General features: G+C 37.5%; 1 protein-coding gene across 2 annotated transcripts in view; it reads right to left on the bottom strand.

Moving 5' to 3' along the window:
- The window catches only part of KPNA3 (karyopherin subunit alpha 3), a 90,367-nt gene that overhangs the window by 32,392 nt on the left and 31,574 nt on the right, over positions 1 to 26,401 (bottom strand). For both annotated transcript variants that reach the window (XM_060079681.1, XM_060079682.1), the window contains exon 2: positions 10,213 to 10,257. In XM_060079681.1, the coding sequence (XP_059935664.1) occupies positions 10,213 to 10,257 (45 nt within the window). The remainder of the gene's footprint in view (positions 1 to 10,212; positions 10,258 to 26,401) is intronic.

The raw sequence follows: 26,401 nt of genomic DNA, 5'->3' as shown, positions 1-26,401 counted from the left end.
ATTAAAAAAAAAAGAGTAAAGGAAAAATCAACATGGTATGCCTTCTGGTCTGATGTACCAAGAAAACAATATCACCTTGGTGGTACTCCCGACCAAAATAATAATAGTAGTAGTGGTAGTAGTAGTAATAACCACCACCTGAGAAAAGTCAGACAAACCCAAATCTGCCATTCTATTAAAAAACCAGTCTGTACTCTTCAAATACACAGTCATAAAAGATAAAGACTGAAGAACTACTGGATTGAACGAGACTTAAGAAACGTGACAACTAACTGCAATGTCTAATCCTGGACTGGATCTTGGGTTTATAAAGGACATTATTGGGAAAAACTAGCAAACTATGAGTGGGGGCCTAAGGATTGGATAGTAGAAATTTATCTACGTGAACTTGACAAACACACTGTGGTTACATTGAAAGGTGTATGAACTGATGTATTAACGATGTGTTAAGGGTGTAAGGGGGCACCACACCACTATATATATATATATATATATATATATATATATATATATATACACACACACACACACACACACACAGAGATATATACACACACATATATATATATACACACACACACACACACATATCAGAGAGAAAGTGAGAATAAGGCAAATATGGGAAAATGCTAAGAATCAAGGAAGCCGGGTGCTAAGTGATGGGTGTACTTTTTTTTTAAAAAATATTTATTTATTTATTTTTGGCTGCACTGGGTCTTTGTTGCTGTGTGCGGCCTTTCTCTAGTTGTGTCGAGCGGAGGCTACTCTTCATTGCAGTGGGTGGGCTTCTCATTGCAGCGGCTTCTCTTGCTGCAGAGCACAGGCTCTAGGAGCACGGGCTTCAGCAGTTGTATCACACAGGCTCAGTAGCTGTGGTGCACGGGCTTAGTTGCTCCACGGCATGTGGGATCTTCCCGGATCAGGGCTCGAACCTGTATCCCCTGCACTGGCAGGCGGATTCTTAACCACTGCGCCACCAGCGAAGTCCCTTAAATCCTATTTTTTTATTCTCTACTTGCTATAAACTTCTCTTATAAAGTTAACACTTCAACTGTATTGCACAGGTTCTGACATGTAGCATCTTCCTATTGTTCATATCTTGGTATTAACTAATTTCCATTAGGATTTCTTGATGCCCAAGGTATTTAGAAGTGCTTACTTTTTTCCCACAATTATGAGTTTTTGTAACTATCTCATTCACTGATTTCTCATTTAATTGTTTTGTGATCAGAGAACAAAGTCTGAACAACACTGAAATTAGCTGACATTTACTTTATACCAGAGTTTCCCAAAGTTTCTCCGTCTATAGGCCTAAGTGTAGGCCAAAGGAAGTACCCCACAGTTTCCTTTATCAGGTGGTTAGGTCCAAACAACTTAATAGTAATTTGGGGGGAAAAACACCGAAGTTAAAAGAAAATAATTTTATTTCACTCAGACAAAATGTGTGATTGAAAAAAACACAGTGCAATCTAATGTTTAAATTGTGAACTATTTCAAGATCTAATGATTCTGTGGTATCTGAAATGTTAAGTGTCACTGTGTTTCTCACAAAAATTTAGAATATCCCAAGGTATTCCTTTGATTCACTATGGAGTCCCATGGTACCTCACTGCACAGGGTAGCAACTATGGCTTTATACTATCACAAAACCAATTTTCAAATATGCATGGGGTTTATATGTGTTTATTAGATAATATTCACATATTAAGCTATTTACACCTTTCTATCTCCTGTTAACTAGTGTGTTTGTTGTTGACAAAAGTTCTCCCACAATGATTATATCTTTGACAAATTTCTCCTTGTAATTTTGTCGATTTTGGCTTACATATATTTGGGCATACACAAGTTTAGTATTATTATACCTTCTTAGTAAGTTGTTTCTTTTATCAAAAATTAAGTAACAACCTTCATATTTGAACTGAAAACATCCTAACATAGTCTATTTTGGGCACCCTAGGGCATGAAAGTCATACTTCACTCTCAGCAAAAAAATATGTACAACCCAAGTTAAGATAATCAGTCTCTGGGCAGGTTTCTGGTGATGTGATTAACCATTAAAGGAGGCGTCACCAAAACCAGTAACTTAAACTGTCCTTTTGCTTGTCACCTAGAGATTTGTACCCTCTTAGAGACTATACTATAAATTCAGCACCTATAAAAGGTATCTTCTTCTTTTGTCAAGTGGGAGGGGAGCTCAGAGGACATGGAAACTGAGTAGTTTCAACACCCACCTTATCTCCAAACACATACACACAGATTACATCCACTTTAAAGTTCCTTTAGAAATCCATTGTTAATCTATTATCCCATGTATGTATTTAATACTTTTTAGATCTTCTGTTTTCTGACATTTGGTTGAACCACATGGAATTGCCACTTTGTAGATCAAAAAGCTTAATTACAGGCAATTTCTTATGACTTGAACTAATATTTTTTGACTTAACAAATTCCGTTATTAATCTCTATATAAAATTCTTCTTTTTCATTCCATCTTGAAAAAGTGGCTTGCAATACCATACCTAAATATGTGGAACAAGTCAGCAGTCACTTCTTACATATGTGATGAAGGACAGATAATTATTTACCAGCCACACTTCAAACTTAAATAAGTAATTAAATTTGTTTTTACCCAGCAATACCCTCATTGTTTTAAATCTTTATCTAGTGCCAGTCCTGTAAAACTTAAATCTTTATTTTACAGATGAATAAATGGGGACAAAGAGAACCTGGCTAAACTAAATTATATATCTCGGAAATATCAGTTAAGATTTGAACCCAGAGACTGCAGAGCTGAGACTGTGCTGGCTACAGAGACTGTTTCTTAAATATATTCTACTGCTTGCTTTTTTTAAGATGTAGTCCAACTCTGGTTGCATCTAAATGCTTCTAAAGAGGTAGGAAAAAAATGCTCACAAGATAGATCTTCCCCTCAATATAAACATTTATGAAGTGACACTACTCCTGGGTGGTTACATGAATATTCACCCAGGAGTTTTATACATTATGTTTACATTTTGGGCACTCTGCTCAGTGCATTATACCTCAACTGAAAATTGGAGGAAAAAAAACATTACGTGTTCATCAATCAGGTAAAAATCTGACAACCTAACACAAATTATTGTTCCTGCAGAATCACTTAACTGATCTTAACAAATGGCTGCTTTTCTTCTTTTCAAATGGATTCTAACTTACTAATTCAGGGGGTTTTTTTGTTTTTTTTTTTGTTTTTTTTGCGGTACGCGGGCCTCTCACTGTTGTGGCCTTTCCCGTTGCGGAGCATAGGCTCCGGACGCGCAGGCTCAGCAGCCATGGCTCACGGGCCCAGCCACTCCGCGGCATGTGGGATCTTCCCGGACCGGGGCATGAACCCATGTCCCCTGCATCGGCAGGTGGACTCTCAACCACTGCGCCACCAGGGAAGCCCTAATTCAGGGTTTTTTAATTAAAACTTCTATTGAGATAATTGTAAATCTGCATGCAGTCAGAAATCCCTCGTACACTTTGCCCAGGTTTCCCCAACGGTAACACTTTGCAAAACTATAGTAAAACCTCACAACCAGGACACTGTCATTGATACAATCCACTGATTTTATTCAGATTTTCTGTCTTACTTGCATTCACTGTATGTGTGTTTATGTGTATTTAGTTCTATACAATTTTATCACCTGTATATGTTCTTTTTTTAATTAGTTTCTGCTTTATAACAAAGTGAATCAGTTATACATATACATCTGTTCCCACATCCCTTCCCTCATGCATCTCCCTCCCTCCCACCCTCCCCATCCCACCCTTCCAGGCGGTCACAAAGCATCGAGCTGATCTCCCTGTGCTCTGCGGCTGCTTCCCACTATCTATCTACCTTACGTTTGGTAGTGTATGTATGTCCATGCCTCTCTTTCGCTTTGTCACAGCTTACCCTTCCCCCTCCCCATATCCTCAAGTCCATTCTCAAGTAGGTCTGTGTCTTTATTCCTGTTTTACCCCTAGGTTCTTCATGACATCTTTTTTAAAATTCCATATATATGTGTTAGCATACGGTATTTGTCTTTCTCTTTCTGACTTATTTCACTCTGTATGACAGACTCTAGGTCTATCCACCTCATTACAAATAGCTCAGTTTCGTTTCTTTTTATGGCTGAGTAATATTCCATTGTATATATGTGCCACATCTTCTTTATCCATTCATCTGATGATGGACACAGGTTGTTTCCATCTCCGGGCTATTGTGAATAGGGCTGCTATGAACATTTTGGTACATGTCTCTTTTTGAATTATGGTTTTCTCAGGGTATATGCCCAGTAGTGGGATTGCTGGGTCATATGGTAGTTCTATTTGTAGTTTTTTAAGGAACCTCCATACTGTTCTCCATAGTGGCTGTACCAATTCACATTCCCACCAGCAGTGCAAGAGTGTTCCCTTTTCTCCACACCCTCTCCAGCATTTATTGTTTCTAGATTTCTTGATCATGGCCATTCTGACTGGTGTGAGATGATATCTCATTGTAGTTTTGATTTGCATTTCTCTAATGATTAATGATGTTGAGCATTCTTTCATGTGTTTGTTGGCAGTCTGTATATCTTCTTTGGAGAAATGCCTATTTAGGTCTTCTGCCCATTTTTGGATTGAGTTGTTTGTTTTTTTTTTGCTATTGAGCTGCATGAGCTGCTTATAAATTTTGGAGATTAATCCTTTGTCAGTTGCTTCATTTGCAAATATTTTCTCCCATTCTGAGGGTTGTCTTTTGGTCTTGTTTATGGTTTCCTTTGCTGTGCAAAAGCTTTGAAGTTTCATTAGGTCCCATTTGTTTATCTTTGTTTTTATTTCCATTTCTCTAGGAGGTGGGTCCAAAAGGATCTTGCTGTGATTTATGTCATAGATATCACCTGTATATGTTCTTGTATCCACCATTATAGTCAAGATACTGAACAGTTCCAAAACCAGAAAATGCCCTCTCACCTCCCAGCCCCTACCAACCCCCAGTAACCACTAATCTGTCCTCCATTTCCAAAATTTTATCATTTCAAAAATATTCTATGAATGGAATCATACAGTATATAATCTTTTTTTGCCCAGCATAATTCTCTGGAAATTCATGCAAGCTGCTGCTTCTATCAGTAGTTTGCATGTTTTCCAGAGTGTCTGTACCATTTTACATTCCCACCAGCAATGTATGAGTGATCCAGTTTCTCTGTATCCCCACCAGCATCTGGCATTATCACTATTTTTTTATTTTAGCCACTCTGATACATGCTTTTAGTTTGTCTTAGTCCGTATTTCCCTGATGGCTAATGATGCATTAATCAGCAGCAGCAGCAGCATGATTGCTCTTGGTATATCTCCCTTAATGAAATGTCTCTTCATAACTTTTGCCCATTTTCTAATTGGATTGTTTGGGGTTTTTTTTACTACTGAGCTTTAAGAGTTCATTACATATGGTAGATACCAGTCCTGTAATGGATATGTGGTTTTCTTCCAGTCTCTAAGCTTGTATTTTCATCCTATTCACATGGGCTTTCACAGAGCAAAATTTTTAAATTTGTTAACATCCTATTTTCCTTTTATGGATTATGATTTTGTGGTGAAGTATAAGAACTCTTTGCCTGGTTCTAGATCCTGATGATTTTCTTCCAAATTTTTTTCTAAAAGCTTTATGCTTTACTTTTACATCTAGGATCCATTTTGTGTTTTTGTACAAGGTGTGAGATTTAGGTTGAGGTTCTTTTTCTTTCCTTTTTGCCTATGGATGTCCAATTGTTCTAGTACTGTACCATTTGTTTAAAACGCTATCCTTCATCCATTAAATTAGTTTTGCAGCTCTGCCAAAAATTAGTTGGGTGTTTTTGTATGGGTTAATCTCTGGGTTCTATCTCTGTTCCACTGATGTCTATCCTTCTGCCAATACCACACAGTATTCATTACTGTAGCTATTCTAGTAGCCTTAATATTGGGTAGAGCAACTGTTCCTATTTTACTCTTTATCAGGATTATTTTAGCTCTTCTAGAGCTTGTGCCTTTCCATGTACATTTTAGAATAAGCTTGTCTATGTCTACAAAGAAACCTTGGAGAGAGTTTGAAAACAAGAGATAAATTTGAGAACAGGCATCTTTACTAAGTCAATGACCACAGTATATGCCTCTCCATTTACTTAAGTCTTATTTGATTTCTTTCATCAGCATTTTATAATATTCAGCATACAGATCCTATACATGTTTTCTGAATGTATATCAAGGTATTTTATGTTCTTTGGAGTGCTTATAAATGGCACTGTGCTTTTAATTTTGGTTTCTGCGAGCTCATTGTTAGCATAAATAAGTGATTAACTTTTATGTGTGATCTTGTTTTCTGTGGCCTTGCAAACTCACTTATTAGTTCTAGAAACTTTTTTTCTAGATGCTTCAGCATTTTTTACATAGATAATCATGTCATCTAGAAATAGGGAGAGTTTTTATTTCTTCTGTTCCAAATTATGTCTTTTATTTCTTTTTCTTGGCTTACAGCACTGGCTAGAACTTCCAGCACTACAATAAATAAGAGTGGTGAGAATGGACATCCATGTCTTGCTCCCAGATCTTAGGGGGAAAGCATTTAGTCTTTCACCATTAAGTACAATGTTAGCTATGGGTTTTGTTGTAGATGCTGTTTATCAAGTCCAGGTAATCCCCTTCTATGTCTAATTTGTTGAGTTTTATCAGGAATGGGGTGTCAAATGCTTTTTCAGCGTCAATTGATATGATCATATGACGCTTCCTCTTTAGCTTGTTAATATGGGGAATTTAGGCTATTTTTAAAAAGAGATATTTTACTTAAGTCAGACAACTAAAACAAGTACTGGATCTGATGAGTCCAATGGGCATTTTGGTGGTGTTTTTCTTTATGTAACAACTCAACCTGCCCCGATCCCAGATCTAATGACAGTAAAGTACTATGGCATATCTGACTGATCAATCACCAAGAGAAGATTATATCAAGTTTAATACAATGTGCCAAAGTTATAAATGCCAGTGACAGGTTTTAGATCAATTTTCAATGTATAAGGCATTATTCACTTAAACATTTACACATTGAGAGGCATTATAGCATAACGGTTAGAAGCTCAGCTCTGCCATTTTTCAGCTGTGTGACTTTACGCAAGTTACTTAATTCCTATGTCACTCTGTTTACAACATGATATAAAACAGAAATACAGACTTCTGTGTAAATGTTGATGCATAAGGGCCTAATTAAATAAGAATGCAAGAGATCAAGGAGACAAAAGAAAACAAAAGAGTTCAAACAAAAAGAGTCTGAGGCCAGTAAAGCACTACATATTAATAACTAGATTTCACCCTCAATTTTTATAGATCAGTATCAGTGTTATTCAAAGTATGGTCACTGGCTAAATGTCCTCAAACTATTTGTTGTAAGTCTGCTGCAAGATAAGGAGCTTGTGTTAGTAATCAACTGTGAAAATAAATACACCATTTAGTTCCATTATTCATTTATTTAGGCAGAAAGACTTCCGTGGTAAAGGAAGCAGTGTCTTGTTTAACATTTTGACACAAGCTCCCTGACTTGTCACAGATCAGTGCTTCTGAGCACTGTTCTATATCTAAAGTGTTTTTCTTAAAGCTTCAATAAATGATTTAAATCTAAGTAAAAATTTAAGATATCATAATTCAATTAAATTCTTGAACATGCGCATGTAATGAGTACCAACTACATGTCCAGAATTTGACTGGGCATTTTGGGATGGGCTAGGAGAGAGATCTGGGAGTACTGGGGCGGGGGCTCGGGGCTGGGTCAGGGAGTGTGGTTACTACCTTCACTTTAGAAGCTTACCATCTAACAGAAGTGTGTAGAGCTCATCTAAGAAACTGGGAACTAGTTCTCGTTCTTGTATTTTCAAGAATCTCAATGTCAGTAGTAACAATGCTGTGGCTGTCTCAATGGAGCAATAGAGACAGCAAGGCTGAAATCAGAGGCAGACACTCTGACCATAAAGAGTGGAGGAATCTTCTTTTGAAGGGCTCTACACACCTCTGGAGAATTATATCAAAAGCAATTAAGCTTTGAAGTATAGGCTTTGTTTCAGGAAAGGGTCACTTTCTGCTGCTTACTTAGGGAATTCTGAAATGTGAAATAAGGAACTGCTTGAGATTTCTTCAGTTAATTTCATTTTGATCCTCCTACAAGGATTTTTCAGGAATTAATCATAGTAATTGGAAAGGAAATAATGTTATCCAGAAGGAAAAAAAAGGAGAGATAAGAAAGCGGTCTCTAAAGAAACCAAGGTGAATATTTAAAAAGATGTATTCTGATAAGCAAGAAATTTTAATTCTATAAATTAAATACAGAGGGCAGCACAACTATAAAAGGAACAAATCACCAAATATAAATATAAGTGAATAGCTTAGATTTATAAGCATATCAGAAGGGTGAAAAAGCTTAAAACAGGAGAGGATTCTGAGTAATACTAAGACCAATACAGAAGTTTCAGAATTGTATTCCAAGCATGAAAAGTTAAGGGAAAGTGAAGGTTCACATCTGGGGAGAGCTGGTGTAATGTGAAGAGATAACAACAAATGAATAATTACTTAATTCCAATTTTATTCCTATCAGCTCTATTACAGAGAATGATCTTTACATGATGAATGAAAAACCAGATACAAAGGATAAACACCATTCTATTTATCTAAAGTTCAAAATATGCAAAATATGTAAAATAATCTATAATATTAGAAATCAGGATAATGGTTGCCTTTGGGGGAAAGCAGAAACTGTGAAGGGGCCTTGGGATACAGGTAGTGTTTCTTTCTTGATCTAAGAGCTGGTTACACAGATGTGTTCACTTTGTGAAAATTCATCAAGCTGTACACTTAAGTTGTGTTGACTTTTCTGTAGGTGTGTGATATGTTAATAAAAAGTTAAAAAGTAAAGAAAAATAAGCTAAGTCCAAAGTGTTATGACTGGCAAGGAGCTCACCTTACTTTATTAAGCTAAGGTTTAGTTCACTTCTCTGGTCCAAATGACCCAAGGAGCTGAAAAAACTTGCACTGATGTTAATCTGTAAGTATCCATGAAGTTCAGGAGTTGAAAGAACATGGGATTAGCAAGTATTTTTCAAATTTAATAAAAAATGCAGCAGAGGGGGTACAAGAGAATGGATCTCAGGAACTATATACTATACCAAGGAGCATAACATCGATGCTGAGTAAAAATTAATAATACAAAGTGGGTATGATAATACTTATTGAGTAAATAAATGCACAGGTCCATTTGATTCTAGTGACTCAGTGAGGGAGTGTGTACTCTCAGAATCAAGACCTTCTTTCTCTCTAAAACTGAAAAGTTTCAAGATGATAATTTAATATATGAGTTTTAGGAGTGAATTAGATCAAGAAAATCTAATCTAAGACAAACACAAAGATTTAGAAATAAGTTTCAAATCTATTTTTTTTAATGTACATGTATATAGACAGAATTTATTATGTGTACTTTGTTAACTGGTAATTAAAATTTGCTTAAAATAAAATCTGCTTGCGTGAAAACACGATCTAATGAAGGTAATTCAAAAATAATGGAAGAAAAGAAAATAAATTTTAACAGTAGTTGCATTCAATTGGTAAGATATAAGATTATTCTACTTTATTTTTCTAAAGTGTCTTTAACAAGGACATGTAACTTTTACATGAGGAAGGTGGAGGAATTCTGTCTAGCACATAGCCCACACAGAAAGAGGTTATTAAGAAAAAACAATAGTAACTTCATCAGATGTTGTGAGAATTTCAATGACAGTGGTAAAGTACTTCACACAGTGCCTGGTAACTCAATAAATGGAAGCTTCTATAAATGTATACCATTATAAATTATTTAATGATATATTTTTATGCTGTGTAGTTTTAGGGATGGCCACTAATTTGCCATAGTATTTTCATTATTCAAGTTATACAAAATTTTAACATCAGAAAAAATCTAATTATTATTATTATTATTATTTTTTTTTTTGCGGTATGCGGGCCTCTCACTGTTGTGGCCTCCCCCGCTGCGGAGCACAGGCTCCGGACGCGCAGGCTCAGCGGCCATGGCTCACGGGCCCAGCCACTCCACGGCATATGGGATCCTCCCAGACCGGGGCACGAACCCGTATCCCCTGCATCGGCAGGCGGACTCTCAACCACTTGCACCACCAGGGAGGCCCTAATTATTTTTTATTAAACACAAATCACTCTTACCTTTCGCAGTTCAACTGTCACTTCATTTCTGTGTCTTCGCATTGTCTAAAAAGAAAAACAAAAATTTCATAAGTATCTAAATATTGATACAGCAAGTACATAAATTAAGGCCTCTGACATTTAAGATTTAAATATGTTTAAGATTCTATTTTTAAAGATTAAGGATTAATCCATTTTAGACTTTAAATGATGAACTACAGGAGGTTAAAAAGCCAAAACTCCTGTCTATTTTACTGGATATCTGTTGGTTAGTTTTGTGGGGAGTGGCAGGTAGAGCTTGGCTGCCTAGGATCCATCCCCGTTTCCTAACTGCACCCAGGTTTCTATGGGGAATTATATACTCTCCATTGTGTACAGTCTTGATGGAACCATCTATTAAAGCATCTCACTTTCTCCTAGCAAAAAAACAGGGCATGAGCTTAAACTCAGCCAGCAGAACTCTCCCCTATAACTCTAAACCTAGAGCAAAATGGAAAGAAAGAAAAAAAAAAGCACATTAATTTCCAAAGGAAGCATTTGGACAAGGTAGTGAACCATGCCTATATCCTGAACTTGCTGTGTTCCTAGTTACCCGGTGTTCATTAACTCATTCTTTGAACCACCTCATATTCTTCTAATAAATTATGGTTTTGCTCTTAAGTCAGCCAGAGCTGATTTTTGATGCTTGCAACTGATGTATTCTATTGCAAACGATTCATGTTTAAAAAAAGTAAATGCCTCATTGTCATGGCCTTAAAATCACATAAAAATGAAAATAAATTTGGGATAGATATTTTGTATCAAAAGATAAAGAAGTATCCTTCTACAATTTACTAAGAGGCTCTATCAGGAATGTCTTAACAGGAATTAGTGAAATGACTAGATATCCCTTCTCCCCTTGACATAGTGATATAATGGATTACTTTATTACACATACAAATATGATAAATGGTTACATTTTCCGAATAAAGGTTATATGTCATGGTATATTATTATTATTAATATATACTGCTAGATGCAGTATGCTATTATTTTATTTAATGATTCTTTTGTTATGGTACCTCTGTCAAGTTTTCTTAAACTGCAGTGATAAATTAATCTCTTTGCAGGGAAAAAATATCCCATGGAACCCAAATTACAAACTTTGTTAAATATATTGAAATATTAACCTAGATATAAACTCGTGCTTAAATATAGATATATATTAAATATAAACAAAACTGCCAAACAAAATTCAAATTAGTAACATTTATTTAATGTGATGGAATGATGCACTGATAAAACTATTATCACTAATAGGGTTCAGCAGTACAAAGAAAGCGCCCTGAATCGAATTCTATATTTAATGTTTCTGCATTTAGGCTTCAACACTATCAATACAGAGAATGCTTTATGTATAAATTAATCATACAAACTGTAATAAATATTGAGCAATCAAATATCAATATTAATGAAGTGTTATTTGATCACTCTGTAAAGAAAGCTGTCTTTATTCACTTGAAGATTAGAATTGCACCAATTGTCAAAATTTGCCTGTATAAACATCTAACCCAATTGTTACTAGAGCTGAGAAGAAAAAGTATTTTCATTGCAATAACTACTACATTTAATTGTTTACAAACTGTTATAAGATAGTACACAACAAAAAGACCCAGGCAGCCTATCCCCTCCAAAATATGATCAAGTTACTGCTACACTGTAATTTCCATTAAAGTACTACTTCAGCTTGGATAGAAGTGATGAGTTAACTTCTGAAGTACTCTAAATTAGGAATGCACACTTCACAGGGGGTTAGTTAGCATGTGAAGTGCCCAAATCAGAGGTTAGCTCCCAATTCGTAAGTGTTTTGAATATCAACATCTGAATTTAGACATGTGTTTGTTAATTAGCATAAGAGATGTTGGAAATAATTTTATATTGCTGAACTGGAATTCTTCAAGATATACGGATTAACTGGAAACACTGTACAAGTGTCTTGATTTTTACCTGTTTGCGGTTTAAGAATCTGACAAGCCCTGCAATCTGTCTTCAGAGAAGTTTCTGAGTCTAAGCTTCCTTTTGATCCTGTGTCCCACCGCATCTTGGAGGATTCTGTCTGCTAATCCTAGTCAGATCTTTCTGGTACGTGCTTAAGGGTTGAAGTTTTATTACAAGGTAGTAGAGTCTAAACGAGCTAAACCCATAAAACAAGCTATATGACTTTTTGTGACTGCTTGGTAATACATGTTTGTATGGGTAGCAAATTCTGTCTAAGGCTTGTTTTATTATTTTATTATAACTCACTGGGAATTCCCTGGCGGTCCAGTGGTTAGGACTCAGCACTTTCATTACTAAGGGCCTGGGTTCAATCCCTGGTTGGGGAATTAAGATCCCACAAGCCGCACAGAGCGGCCAAAAAGAAAGAAAAAAAAATAACGTAACTCACTGATAGTAAAATTTCTAAGGAAAACCACCTATTGCCCTCACCTGTCTATATAGTTAAAGGCCTCCTATTCATCCAAAAGAACCTATGAGTGTAAATGGCCAAATGGCTTAGGTCAGTTAGCAACAGGTACTGACTACCATCTATGATACAAGTACCTTTGAGTTAGTCACCACTCATTCTCCTCTCTGTTTAAGTTACAGAAAAAGGCTTCTTCTTAGGGCCTCTCCTCCCTTACATTCTTCCCAAGTGATCTCATCTACTCTTATGTCTTCAATTACTGTTTGAAGACCACTCCCAAATATCTATCTTTATTCAGCTCTCTCACCTGGGCTTCAAATCTGTAAGTATAATATTCACTCATTTGATAAAAATTTACTAAATTCGGGCCTCCCTGGTGGCGCAAGTGGTTGGGGGTCCGCCTGCCGATGCAGGGGATGCGGGTTCGTGCCCCGGTCTGGGGGGATCCCATGTGCCGCGGAGCGGCTGGGCCCGTGAGCCATGGCCGCTGGGCCTGCGCGTCCGGAGCCTGCGCGTCCGGAGCCTGTGCTCCGCAACGGGGGAGGCCACAGCAGTGAGAGGCCCGCATACCGAAAAAAAAAAAAAAAAAAAAAAAAAAAATTTACTAAATTCAACCAAAATGCTCCAGGGCAATATGCCTGCAACTAGGAGGCAAGTATAGCAATTACAGTCTAGTACACTGGTGAGCAAACTGCAGCCTATGGGCCAATTCTGGCAAGCTGTCTATTTTTGCAGGGCCCCAGAGGAATAGTTCATATATTTTTAAGTGGTTACATTATAAATGATATTGTGTCTACATTAACTTAATTTTTGTCTCTTGGCCCACAAAGCCTACAATATTTACTATCTCTCCTTTTAAGAAAAAGTTTGCCAGCAGCTGTTCTAGGGAAAAAGATGGTAATAATAAGCAGTAACACGAGTGTGTTAGAAGTTAAGATAGGAAAGTAAATAATAAAGTTCTATATCAGAAGGAGACATGATCAGAGGGTCAGGAAAAGGCTCGCTGAAGAATTAAAATATGTGTGCACGTGTGTATGTTTAGGATTAGAGGACAGATCATTTTAAGGCCTCAAACTCAGCTGCTTATAAATATCACACCTGCTCCCCCATCTTCCCCTCCCAAAAAAAACACCCCCTACGATTCCATGAATATTCCCAATATTAGGAAACAGTGCAACCATCCAAACTGTTGTAAGAACCCCCATCCTGGGAGATCATCCATGTCTACTCACTCTCTCATTCTCTAACATCCAATGGAGTCACCAAAATAATATTCAAACCTTCTAGCTTTACTGCCACTATCCTAGACTAAGCCACCATCATGTCACATGTCACCCGGATCACTACTAGTCTCCTAACCAGTCTCCTTCTATGCACTGAATCAGTTTTCCACAATGCAGCCAGATCATTCTTTTTTTTTAATGCAAACCTGTGTTGCCATTCTCTTGAATAAAACCTCTTGATGGGACTTCCCTGGCGGTCTAGCAGTTAAGACTCTTGCTTCCAATGCAGGGAGTGCAGGTTCAATCCCTGGTAGGGGAAATAAGATCCCACATGCCACACGGCCAAAAAAAAAAGTTACCAGGACAGCCAAACCAAAACCCCATGGATAAAATCTACAAGATTGGGTAACAAGGTAACCCCACAAATTCTCAAATACAAGAAGGATCTGGTTAAATCACCAACTATAGGACTCACATGGGCCTTCTGCATATCTGCAGAAGGAAACAGAAGAGCAGAAGTAACTGGGTAACTGAAGGACTTGAGGGGAGGAGAACCCCAAATCATGAATCGTTAGAGTTTAGAAAGGCAATGTGAGAATAGCTGCAAATGGAAGGGATCTTCTGCACATGCTAACACTGTAAAATATGACGAGAGTAGACTCAAAAACAAGGGGCTAAGTCCCCCTACCTGGAAAAAGCCCTATAACTGAAAAGAAATTTCCGGGAAAAGAATTCCAGGTGATCTGGACTTCCCTGGTGGCACAGGGGTTAAGAATCTGCCTGCCAATGCAGGGCACATGGGTCCGAGCCCTGGTCCTAGAAGATTCCACATGCCACGGAGCAAGTAAGCCCGTGCGCCAAAATTACTGAGCCTGTGCTGTAGCACCCACGAGCCACAACTACTGAAGCCCGCGCGCCTAGAGCCCATGCTCCGCAACAAGAGAAGCCGCCGCAAAGAAAAGCCCGCTCACCGCAACAAAGAGTAGCCCCCGCTCTCAGCAACTAGAGAAAACCCGCGTGCAGCAGCAAAGACCCAATGCAGCCAAAAATTAAATAAATGAATAAATAAATTTATAAACAAACAAACAAAAGAAGAATTCTAAGTGATCAAGACATGCGCGGGGCTTCCCTGGTGGCGCAGTGGTTGAGAGTTTGCCTGCCGATGCAGGGGACACGGGTTCGTGCCCCGGTCCGGGAAGATCCCACATGCCGCGGAGCGACTGAGCCCGTGAGCCATGGCCGCTGAGCCTGCGCGTCCGGAGCCTGTGCTCCACAACGGGAGAGGCCACAACAGTGAGAGGCCCGTGTACCACAAAAAAAAAAAAAAAGACATGCACAATTGGGGAAAAGTAAAGAGAAGATCCAGGTAAAAGTGGTTTGTGAAACAAGAGCCAGATCTCAGAAAATAGGAAGATATATAAATATATATATATAGATTTTAATTTAATCACTTAAAAAAAAACAGAAGAAGGGGTTCTAGAGTGGTAAAGCTAGCAAAGCTATCCTGACTGCCCACTCACTCCAAAGAGTTCAGGAAAACCTATTATAAAGTGTACAATATAAAAGGATTGCGGTCAAATTCTATGCCATAAGACACAAGGAGCAGAATGATGCATTAAAAGACTACCAAAAAGCTGTACCAACAAAACATGTAAAAATTATATCCTAGAGAATGAAAGAAGATGTAAAAGAACATTATAAACAGAATTAGAAAAACTCAGTAATGAGGTACTAGAAATCAGGAAAGAATTTGGAATAAAATAAAAAAATATTTCAGAAACCTAACCAAGAACAATAACACAACACAACAGGTAATGCTTAAGAGATACAGAATGTGCAAAGAACTAAAATTTTAATCAAAAAGAAATGAAGGTGAAAATTATTAGAATTAAAGTGACAATAAAGATAATAATTAAACGGAAAAATATCCTGAAACTAAAAGACTTGAAATAAAATACTGAAAAAGCACACAATGTACCTGGGAAATCAACCCAGAAAAACCAATACCATGATATATTACAAAGACTAATGGATTTCAAAAAAAAGAAAAAGAAGAAAGAAAAGAGAAGAGAAAAGAAAAGACAAGACAAGACAGATGCCTCTGGACGTCAGATACATATACACACACACGTATGGTAGATCTGATAAGTGAGTCCAACAAGGTCACAGGATACAAGATAAAAATATAAAAATCAATTTGTATGTCTATATACTAGCAATGAACACATGGGCATAAAAATTAAAAATACAGAGAATGTTCTAATTTCATTCTTTTATATGTAGCTGTCCAGTTTTCCCAGCACCACTTTTTAAAAAATATTTATTTATTTATTTTGGCTGTGCTGAGTCTTAGTTGCAGCACACAGCATCTTCGTTGTGGCGTGCATCTTTAGTTGTGGCATGCAGACTCTTAGTTGCGGCATGCATGTGGGATCTAGTTCCCCGACCAGGGATCAAACGCGGGCCCCCTGCATTGGGAGAGCGGAGACTTACCCACTGGACCACCAGGGAAATCCTAGCACCACTTATTGAAGAGACTGTCTTTGCTCCATTGTATATTTTTGCCTCCTTTGTCATAGATTAATTGACCATAGGTGTGTGGGTTCATTTCTGGGCTTTCTAACCTGTTCATTGATCTATATTTCTGTTTTTGTGCCAGTACCATACCGTTTTCATTACTTTAGCTTTGTAGTATAGTCTGAAGGCAGGGAGTCTGATTCCTCCAGCAATATACTAGCAATGAACACATGGGCATCAAAATTAAAAATACAAACAATATCATTAATAATCTCTCAAAAAAATAAATACTTAGGTACAAACCTAACAATACATGTACAGGATATAGATGTTGAAAATGATACAACACTGATGAAGGAATTCAAGAATCTAAAAAAAAAATGGAGAGACACACTGTGTTCATGGATTGGTAGACTCAACTTGATGTCAATTCTCCTCACAATGATATATAGACTTAGCATAATTGCTTTCAAATCCCAATAATACTAAAGTTTATACAGAAAGCCAAAGTAATTAGAATAGCTAAAACAATTTTGAGAAAAAAAAAGTGGGAGGAATCAGTCTATCTAACTTCAAGATTTATTATATAGCTATAGTAATAAACACTTGTGTGATACTGGTGAAGAAATACATACACTGATCAATGGAATAGAACAGAGAACACAAAACAGACCTACACAAGTATGCTCAGCTGACTTTTGACAAAGGTATGAAAGCAATTCAATGGAGGAAAGTTAAGACTCTTCAACAAATGGTGCTGTTCAGGTAGATATTGATAGACAAATATATGAACCTCAACTTAAGATTCATACCTTACACAAAAAATAAAATGAATCATGTTTAAAAGTAAAACTATAATTTTTTAGAAGAAAATTAAGAAACTTTAGGATCTAGAACTAGGCAAAGAGTACTTGACCCTAAAAGCATGATCCACAAAAGGAATAACTGGTAAACTGGACCTCATCAAAATGTTAACATTTTGCTCTGAGAAAGCTTCCATGTGGAGAGGATGAAAAGACAAGCTAGAGACAGAAAAAAAATATCTGCAAACCACATATATATGATAAAGGACTGGTATCTGGAATATACAGAGAACTCTTACTCAAAATTAGAATACACAATCAATTAAATTAGAAAACAGGCCAAAGAAATGAAGAGACGTTTCATCAGAGGAGATACAGATGGCAAATAAGTATATGAAAAGATGTTCAATATTATTAGCCATTAGGGAAATGCAAATTAAAACCAAAATGAGTTATTACTACACACCTATCAGAACAGCTAAATTAAATAACTGAGACAACACAAATGCTGGGGAAGATGTGGAGAAACTCCTACATTGCTGGTGGGAATGTAAAACAATACCTGGAAAATCATTTCTTAAAAAACTAAATGTGCGGGCCTCCCTGGTGGCGCAAGTGGTTGAGAGTCCGCCTGCCGATGCAGGGGATGCGGGTTCGTGCCCCGGTCTGGGAGGATCCCATATGCCGCGGAGCGGCTGGGCCCGTGGGCCATGGCCGCTGAGCCTGCGCGTCCGGAGCCTGCGCGTCCGGAGCCTGTGCTCCGCAACGGGGGAGGCCACAACAGTGAGAGGCCCGCATACCGCAAAAAAAAAAAAAAAAAAAAAAAAACTAAATGTGCAAATACATTGGACTTAGCAACTACTGAACATTTATTCCAGAGAAATGAAAACTTATGTTCACAAGAAACCTGTACACAAATGTTTATAGAAGCTTTATTCATAATAACCCAAACCTGGAACCCAGACATTCTTCGCAGTTTAAAGAAACTGTGGTACATCCATACCACGGAATGCTATCCAACAATAAAAATGAATAAACTATTGATACAAGCGACAACTTGGATGAATCTCCAGGGAATTATGCTAAGAGAAAAAAAGCCAATGCCAAAAGGTTATATACCATATGATTCCATTTATATAACATTCTTGGAGTAACAAAATTATAGAAATGAAGAAGAGATTAGCGGTTGCCAGGGGCTGAGGAGAGGGCAGGATGGGAGGAAGTGAGCATGGCTACAAAATGGCAACATGAGAGATCCCTGTGGTGATGGAAATGTTTTATATCTTAACTGTATAAATATCAGTATTTTACTATAACGCTGCAAGATGTTACCATTGGGGGAACTAAGTAAAGGGTCTCTCTGTATTGTGTTTTACAATTGCATGTGACTCTACAATTATCTCAAAATAAAGGTCAATTTTTAGAAACTTTTAAAGGGAACTCCCTGGCGGTCCAGTGGTTTAGGACTCAGTGCTTTCACTGCCGAGGGCACGGTTCAAGCCCTGGTCCCACAAGCTGTGCAGCACAGCCAAATAAATAAATAAACAAGCAAACCTTTTTTTAAAAAAACCTTTCTAAAAAAAGGATATATTTTACATCAGATGCTGAGGAGGAGGGGAAGAAGAGGTCACTACCAATTTCCAAAATGCACAAAATAGGGAAGCAGTAGATAATAACTAAAAGAGAAAGGACTAAATAAAGCTAACTAACCACCATAACAAAAATATAAACCTTCTAAAATATCAAAAAACATACTGAAAGGGATTCCCTGGTGGTGGAGTGGTTTAGAATCCACCTGCCAATGCAGGGGACACGGGTTCAAGCCCTGGCCTGGGAAGATCCCACATGCCGTAGAGCAACTAAGCCCGTGTGCCACAACTACTGAGCCTGTACTCTAGAGCCCACGAGCCACAACTACTGAGCCCACGTGCCAAAGTACTGAAGCCCACGCGCCTAGAGCCCAGGCTCCGCAACAAGAGAAGCCACCGCAATGAGAAGGCCATGTGCCGCAACGAAGAGTAGCCCCCGCTTGCCACAACTAGAGAAAGCCCGCGTGGAGCAACAAAGACCCAATGGGGCCAAAAATTAATTTAAAAAAAAAAAAAAAGACCCAAAGCCTTCTCTAAAAAAAAAAAAAAAAAAAAATACTGAAAGAAATACATAAAATAGATTGCATAGAACTATTTTACACATAAATATATGGGAATAGGGAGGAAATAAGGTAGAGAGCTCAAGGAAACTAGGCTACATTTGACTTTAGAACCGTATGAAAATGAATTATATATGTGTATGACAAAATTAAACTTTAAGAAAAAGCAATCCATAAAAATTAAAAAAAAATTATGAACCTAAATGTGCATCCAGTTGGTAGCATAGTCATATTTTCCTATGCAACTTTTCAACATAGTAATTTGTATATCCCCAGTCAACCCTAAAGACAAGAGAAGCCTGCATTTGTATAATTGACACTTTATTAAAATTTTGCCCTTTTAAAAACACAGGCCCTATAGAACATATTGTTTACATATAATTTCATGTGGTTTTAGAGCCATCAGAAAGCCTCTGTCAACTCCAGGTTAAGACTCTCTATAACAAAAATAAATAAATAATTTCAGAAAAGGACAGAAAGGAACTTTTTGGGGTGATGGAAGTATTCTAAAACTGGATTTTGGTGATGGCTGCACAACTGAAAAATCTACTAAAATTCAAATTTTATACTAACAATGAACAAATTATACTATATATAAACTATACCTAAATAAGCCTGTTTTTAAAATTCTCTACAATACAGATATTTATATACTTGTTCCTTGGGCTACCCAGTCTGTTTTTCTAAATATACTAATTGAAGCAAATGTAAAAATTTTACTTGGGGAGAAGGAGGTAGAAGACTATATAAGGATATAAAATTGGCCTGTCAAGTGGTGATACAGTTAGAAAACAATAGCTCTGGGACAATAAAAACTAAATTTGCCACCAACTGGTTCATTCATGTTTCAAGGCATTTATGACAAAGCTGACTTCTGAAAAGCAATGGAAGTCCCAGGGCAGTGAAATGATAATCTTCCATGTGCTGACGGAACATTAACTTCAAACTCAGAATTCTTATAAAGAAGGAGTTGTAGAATTTAAATACCACCACTTTACAACAGTTAACAAATTAATGGATCTAGGCAATGTTCATCAATGGTTGCTAATATCACAAAAAGAACCCAACATTATGTACCACCTAATAAAAATTATATGTTACCCATGAAAGTGAAAAGCCAACCCATGGAATGAGAAACGATTTGCAAATCATATATCTGATAAGGGACTTGTATCTAGACGACATAAATGGACCCTTACCATTCAATAATGAGACAATACAATTTTAAAATGAACAAAGGATCTGAATAGACAGTTCTCCAAAGAAGATAAACAAATGGTCAATAAGCACATGAAAAGATGTTCAACATAATTAGCAATCAGAGAAACAGAAATCAAAATCACGACACACCCATTAAAATGGATAAAGTAAAGAAGACAGCTAAGTACTGGTGAGAATGTGGAGAAACTGGAACTCTCATACACTGCTGGTGGGATTGCAAAATGGTGTAGCCACTGAAAAACAGTCTGGGTGTTCCTCAAAAGGTTAAACATTGAGTCACCACATGGTTTAGCAACTCTACTCCTAGTATATACCCAAGAGATATGAAAACATATGCCTGCACAAAAACTTGTACACGAATGTTCATAGCAACTCTATCCACAACAGCCAAAAAGTGGAAATGAATGTCCATCAACTGATGAATAGATACATATAATGTGGTATATCCATACAATGGAAAATCATTCGGCAATAGAAAGGAATGAAGTACTCACGTATACTAATAACATGTAAGAACCTTGAAAACATTATGCTAAATGAAAGAAGTCAGTCACAAAAGGCTACATATTATATGATTCCATTTATATAAATGTCCTGAATAGACAAATCTATAGAGATAGAAAGTAGATTAAGGAATTCCCTGGCGGTCCAGTGGTTAGGGCTCCACGCTTCCACTGCAGGGTGCACAGGTTTGATCCCTGATTCCACATGCCTAGCTGCATAGGAAGGAAGGGAGGGAGGAAGGAAGGAAGATTAGTTGTGGGGGAGGAGGGAATGGGGAAGGACTCCTAAAGGACATAACATTCCTTTTTGTGGTAATGAAAATATTCTAAAATTGGATATGGCGATGGCTGCACAACTCATATTTAGTATGAATACGCTAAAAATAAGCATATTGAGCAGATATGAAAATGTATGTGAATTATATCTCAAAATGTTTGGTTTTTTTATAGTATATAATACCACATACAAATCAGTCTTGGGGAAGGGAGGGAGCGAGGAAGGAAGGAAGGAAGGGAGGAAGGGAGGGAGGGAGGGTACAAAGCCTTTACATTTAACAACCAACTTACAGGAAATAAAAAGAACAGGACATACTAAACATCACAAGGTTGCAATCAGCAAAATTCAGGATAAACAACCCCATTTGTCTAACAACAACAAGCAACAAGACAAAAGGGGAAGGGGGAGTGGCTTGGGAAATGGAGTAGGAACCTACAGATTGACAGAGATTTAAAAGACATATCAACCAATCACAATACATGGACCTTATCTGGATACTGATCCAAACAAACTATAATGTGATTTATACATACATTAGCACGTGTGCATGTGTGTTATATATAAAAGACAGCTGGGGAAATCTGAACACTGGATATTTAATACTAAGTTACTACTATTAATTATGTTTAGCTGTAATTTTAAAAATTGCAAACTTTTAAAGATATATTATAAAGTACATACAGATTAGAGTAGAAAATAAATTCACCAATAGAAGATATCCCTCAAATAAACCCAAACATACATGGACACTTGATATGATAGAGATGGCATTGCAGACCACTGGGAAAAAGACAGGCCGGCCATTCAATAAATGGTCTGAGCCAAATAATTACCCATGTGGGGGAAAAAAAGAAACTAGATACCTACTATACCACCATACAGGAAAGTCAACTCTAGATGGTTTGAAAATTTATAAAAGCAACAGTGAGTTTTTAAAGAAAAATATCTTTACGATCCCTAAGTGGAGAAAGATTTCTTAAGCAGAATACAAAAATGCTAAAACCGGAAGAATAACTTCATTAAAATTTAGAATTTCTGTTCTTTGAAAGATGCCACACAGAAAGTGAAAAAAGAAACCAAACCGGAAGAATACTAAAAGCGTGAACAATAATTAATAAATGCCCGGAATATACAAAGTACTCATACATCACTGGGAAAAGACAGAAGAAAGACAAGAAAAGGCATTTCAAAGAAGATAAAACAATAATAGCCAACATGAAAAGGTGGTCAACCTCATTACTCAGGAAGATACAAATTAAGACCACAGTGAGACACCATTTTGCACTCAAGATTGCCAAAACATTAGTAGGTATAACATCACCGAGTGTTCATAAAGATGTAGAGCAATTGGTGAGATGTCAGTTGGTACAACCATTTTGGGGAGAAAATCTGGCAAAATATGCTAAAGATGAAAAATACCCAAGTACACAACAATTCTACTCCGAGGTATAAATCCTACAGAAACTCCTAAATATACTCATCATGAGATATATATAAGTGGTTTCTGGCATCATTGGTTTGTAATAGCAAAAAATTTTGAAAACAACTCAAATGTTCATTAAAAAGAAAACAAATGAATTGTGAGACAACAATTACTCAGCAATGAGGATGAATGAACTACAGCTACACAAATGAATCCAGAAATGTTAAAAAATTTTTTTTTATCTTTTCCTGTTATAAATACAGTATGAATATTTCATATAAAAAAACAAGCAAGCAAAATTAAATGCCATGTTATTTCAGGATACAGACATATATGGTAAATCTGGAAAAGCAAAGTAATGATTTACATTTATGACAGTGGCTTACTTTTTTTTTCTTTTATATGTGGAATTAAATCATACATGCTCTGGCTCTGGAGTCATACATGCACTTTCACTACAACACAGAGGCCCAACCCCCAGGGTACAAGTCCCCCAGCCCTGCCATGGCCAGTACAGCGACAGGAGAATTGAACAAGAATGTCCCTACTTAGGCGTGGATTACTTCTGGTAGGAAGCTAGGGGTGGGAATCAGAGAGATAGCTTTTGTTCTAGTTCTTAAATTGAGTACTGGATTCATGGATATTTCTTTTATTATTGCTTCAAAACTTATATCTACATTATCTATTTTTGTATATCAAATGTTACAAAATTTTTTAAATGTTTAAAGGAAAGAAAATAGCACTACTGACATACAACCATGAATTTGAGTTGTCAATAGTTGTGATCCACTGACATTTTGCCTCCCATCTCACTTGTGACCAGTAGCATCAACACACCAAACTGGAGTCATGCAGAGTGTAAACTAATGCTAATAATTCCCCATGAGATTTCAGTCCTAAGAATGTGATCCAGAAAACACTGACAATCTCAGTATCACTCCAGTCTAATTCAAACTCTCATTCACCTTCTCATACTACACTTTGCTCTGGGTTAGTAGTTCTCAAATTTTTAGCCTGCATCAGAATAAACTGGCTTTGTTAAAACACACACTGCTGGGCTCCATTCCCAGATTTCTCAGCAACAGGTCTGGGGTAAGGGTTAAGAATTTGTTTCAAACAAGATCCGAGATGAGGACTTCCTTGGTGGTGCAGTGGTTAAGAATCCACCTGCCAATGCAGGGGATTCAGGCTCGAGCCCTGGTCTGGGAAGATCCCACATGCTGTGGAGCAACTAAGCTCGTGCGCCACAACTGCTGAGCCCGTGTGCCACAACTATTGAAGCCCACGTGCCTAGAGCCCGTGTTTCGCAACAAAAGAAGCCACCACAATGAGAAGCCCGCGTACTGCAACAAACAGTAGCCCCTGCTCGCCGCAACTAGAGAAAGCCCGAAAGCCCGCGCATAGCAACGAAGACCCAACGTAGCCCAAAATCAATCAATCAATCAATCAATAAAATAAAAAAGATCCCAGACGATACTGATGTTGATGCTGCTGGCCCAAGGAACCACACTCTTTTTTTTTTTTCTTTTTGCGGTATGTGGGCCTCTCACTGTTGTGGCCTCTCCCGTTGCGGAGCACAGGCTCCGGACACGCAGGCCCAGCGGCCATGGCTCACGGGCCCAGCCGCTCCGCGGCATATGGGATCCTCCCAGACCGGGGCACGAACCCGTATCCCCTGCATCGGCAGGCGGACTCTCAACCACTTGCGCCACCAGGGAGGCCCGGAACCACACTCTTAATCACTGCTCTAGGTTATATTTTCTTCCATAAAATATCCAACAAAATTATCATTAAATTAGAAAGCATCCAAAATTATATTGAACAATTTTCTTCTAAGGTTTAATGTAAATTATTCAACACACACTGAATACATATTGTACAAATTACATGAGTGCACTATCCTACAATGGCACAATACAGTGGTTAGAAACGTTTGCTCTGGAGTTGGCGGTCTAGGGTTAAATTCTGGCTCCCCCACGCGCAAAGCTGATGACACTGGGAATGTTACTGGTCTCTCTACCTCAGCTTCTTTCTCTATGAAATGATAACAGTGCCTCATAGGATTATTGCGACAAATGAGTCAAATTCATGTTAAATGTTTATAATGGGAACAGTGCATGGCACAGAAAGTCCTCAAAGAATATTAGCTATCTTCATCATCATTAATGATGCCTCCATATTCCACATGTGTCAGCATCAATGTTGCATCTATCTCCATACCACTTCAAGACCACTGCTTCCACCCAGCTGTGGAAAAGGTTTATACCATTTAACCATATCACCTTGTGCCCATTCTCATTTCTGTCACCAGTGCCCTTATAATCACTAGTGACTAGCAGCTGGCTTAGTTTTCCTCTCCAAACCAAGTTCTGACCACATCCCTGGTGTCTTCAACAATACTTCAAACAGCCCAGTTCAATAGGCTGGCCAGGTACAGGTTCTTCTTTTTTTCTAAATTTCCAGCAATCCTTTCATCAAGAACCAGCCAGAGATTTGCCAGTCCAATCAGGATAAATTTTGGATGTTTTACATTTCATTCAAAAACTCTGGAACGGTCAACATTTTAATATGAAATGGCCAGACTTTCCCTTAAACACTATGTACAATGTTCTCTAATTTGAAGAATCTCTGACCCTAGTGGCAAAACTCTCCCTACATCCAATTAAGGCATTAAACAATTTCCCATTAATTAGCCATTTGACAGACTGACCTAGATCCACAAAGATTACTTTAGTCTCTTAGCTCCTTGACTTTCTCCCAATTTATTAACCCCTTCCTGTTTTTGCTTCATTCTTACATAGTCCTCATACTTCAACACCTTTGCCCCTTGTATTTCAATCTTGTTGCCCTGGCAAAAAGCTAACCTTGGGTCACTTCAAGTCTCACTCCAAAAGCTGGGCTTGCTAAATGTTGCAAGAGAAAAAAAAAAAACAAACAAAAACAAACCTCAACCTCCCCTGCAATGGAAGCGGAGAGTCTTAACCACTGGACCGCCAGGGAAGTCCCTAGAGTATTTTCATCACTACAAAAAGAAACCTTATTTCCTTTAGCAGTCACCTCCCCATTCTACCCAACTCCCACTTCAGTCCTATGCAACAATAATCTACTTTTTGTCTCTAAAGATTTGCCTCTTCTGGACAGTCATATAAATAGAATCATACATTATGTGTTCTTTTGTAACTGGTTTCTCCACTTAGCATAACAACGTTTTCAAGGTTCATTCATGTTGTTACCTTTTATCAGTACTACATTCCTTTTGTTGCTGAATAATACTCCATTGTAAGGATATACCACATTTACCCACTCATTAGCTGATAGACGTTTGGATTATTTCTACTTTTTTACTATCATGAATAAGTTTTGTGGAGAAATATTTTTATTTCTTTGGGGTACACAACTGGGAATGGAATTGCTGCATCATACTGTAACTCAATGTTTAACCTTCTGAGGCTGTCAAACTGTTTTCCAGAGTGGTTATACCATTTTACAATCCCACCAACAATGATGAGGGTTTTCGTTCTGCCACATTCTCACCAACATGTGTTATTACTGTTATTATTTTAGCCATCCTAGTGGGTTTCATGAAGTGGCATCTCATTGTGAGCAATGATATTTAGCATCTTTTCATGTGCTTATTGGCCATCTGTATAT

Source organism: Mesoplodon densirostris, chromosome 17, assembly GCF_025265405.1.
Source record: "Mesoplodon densirostris isolate mMesDen1 chromosome 17, mMesDen1 primary haplotype, whole genome shotgun sequence".
Taxonomy (NCBI): Eukaryota; Metazoa; Chordata; class Mammalia; order Artiodactyla; family Ziphiidae; genus Mesoplodon; species Mesoplodon densirostris.
Note: the sequence above shows the minus strand (reverse complement) of the source record. Positions and strands in the feature narration are given on the sequence as shown.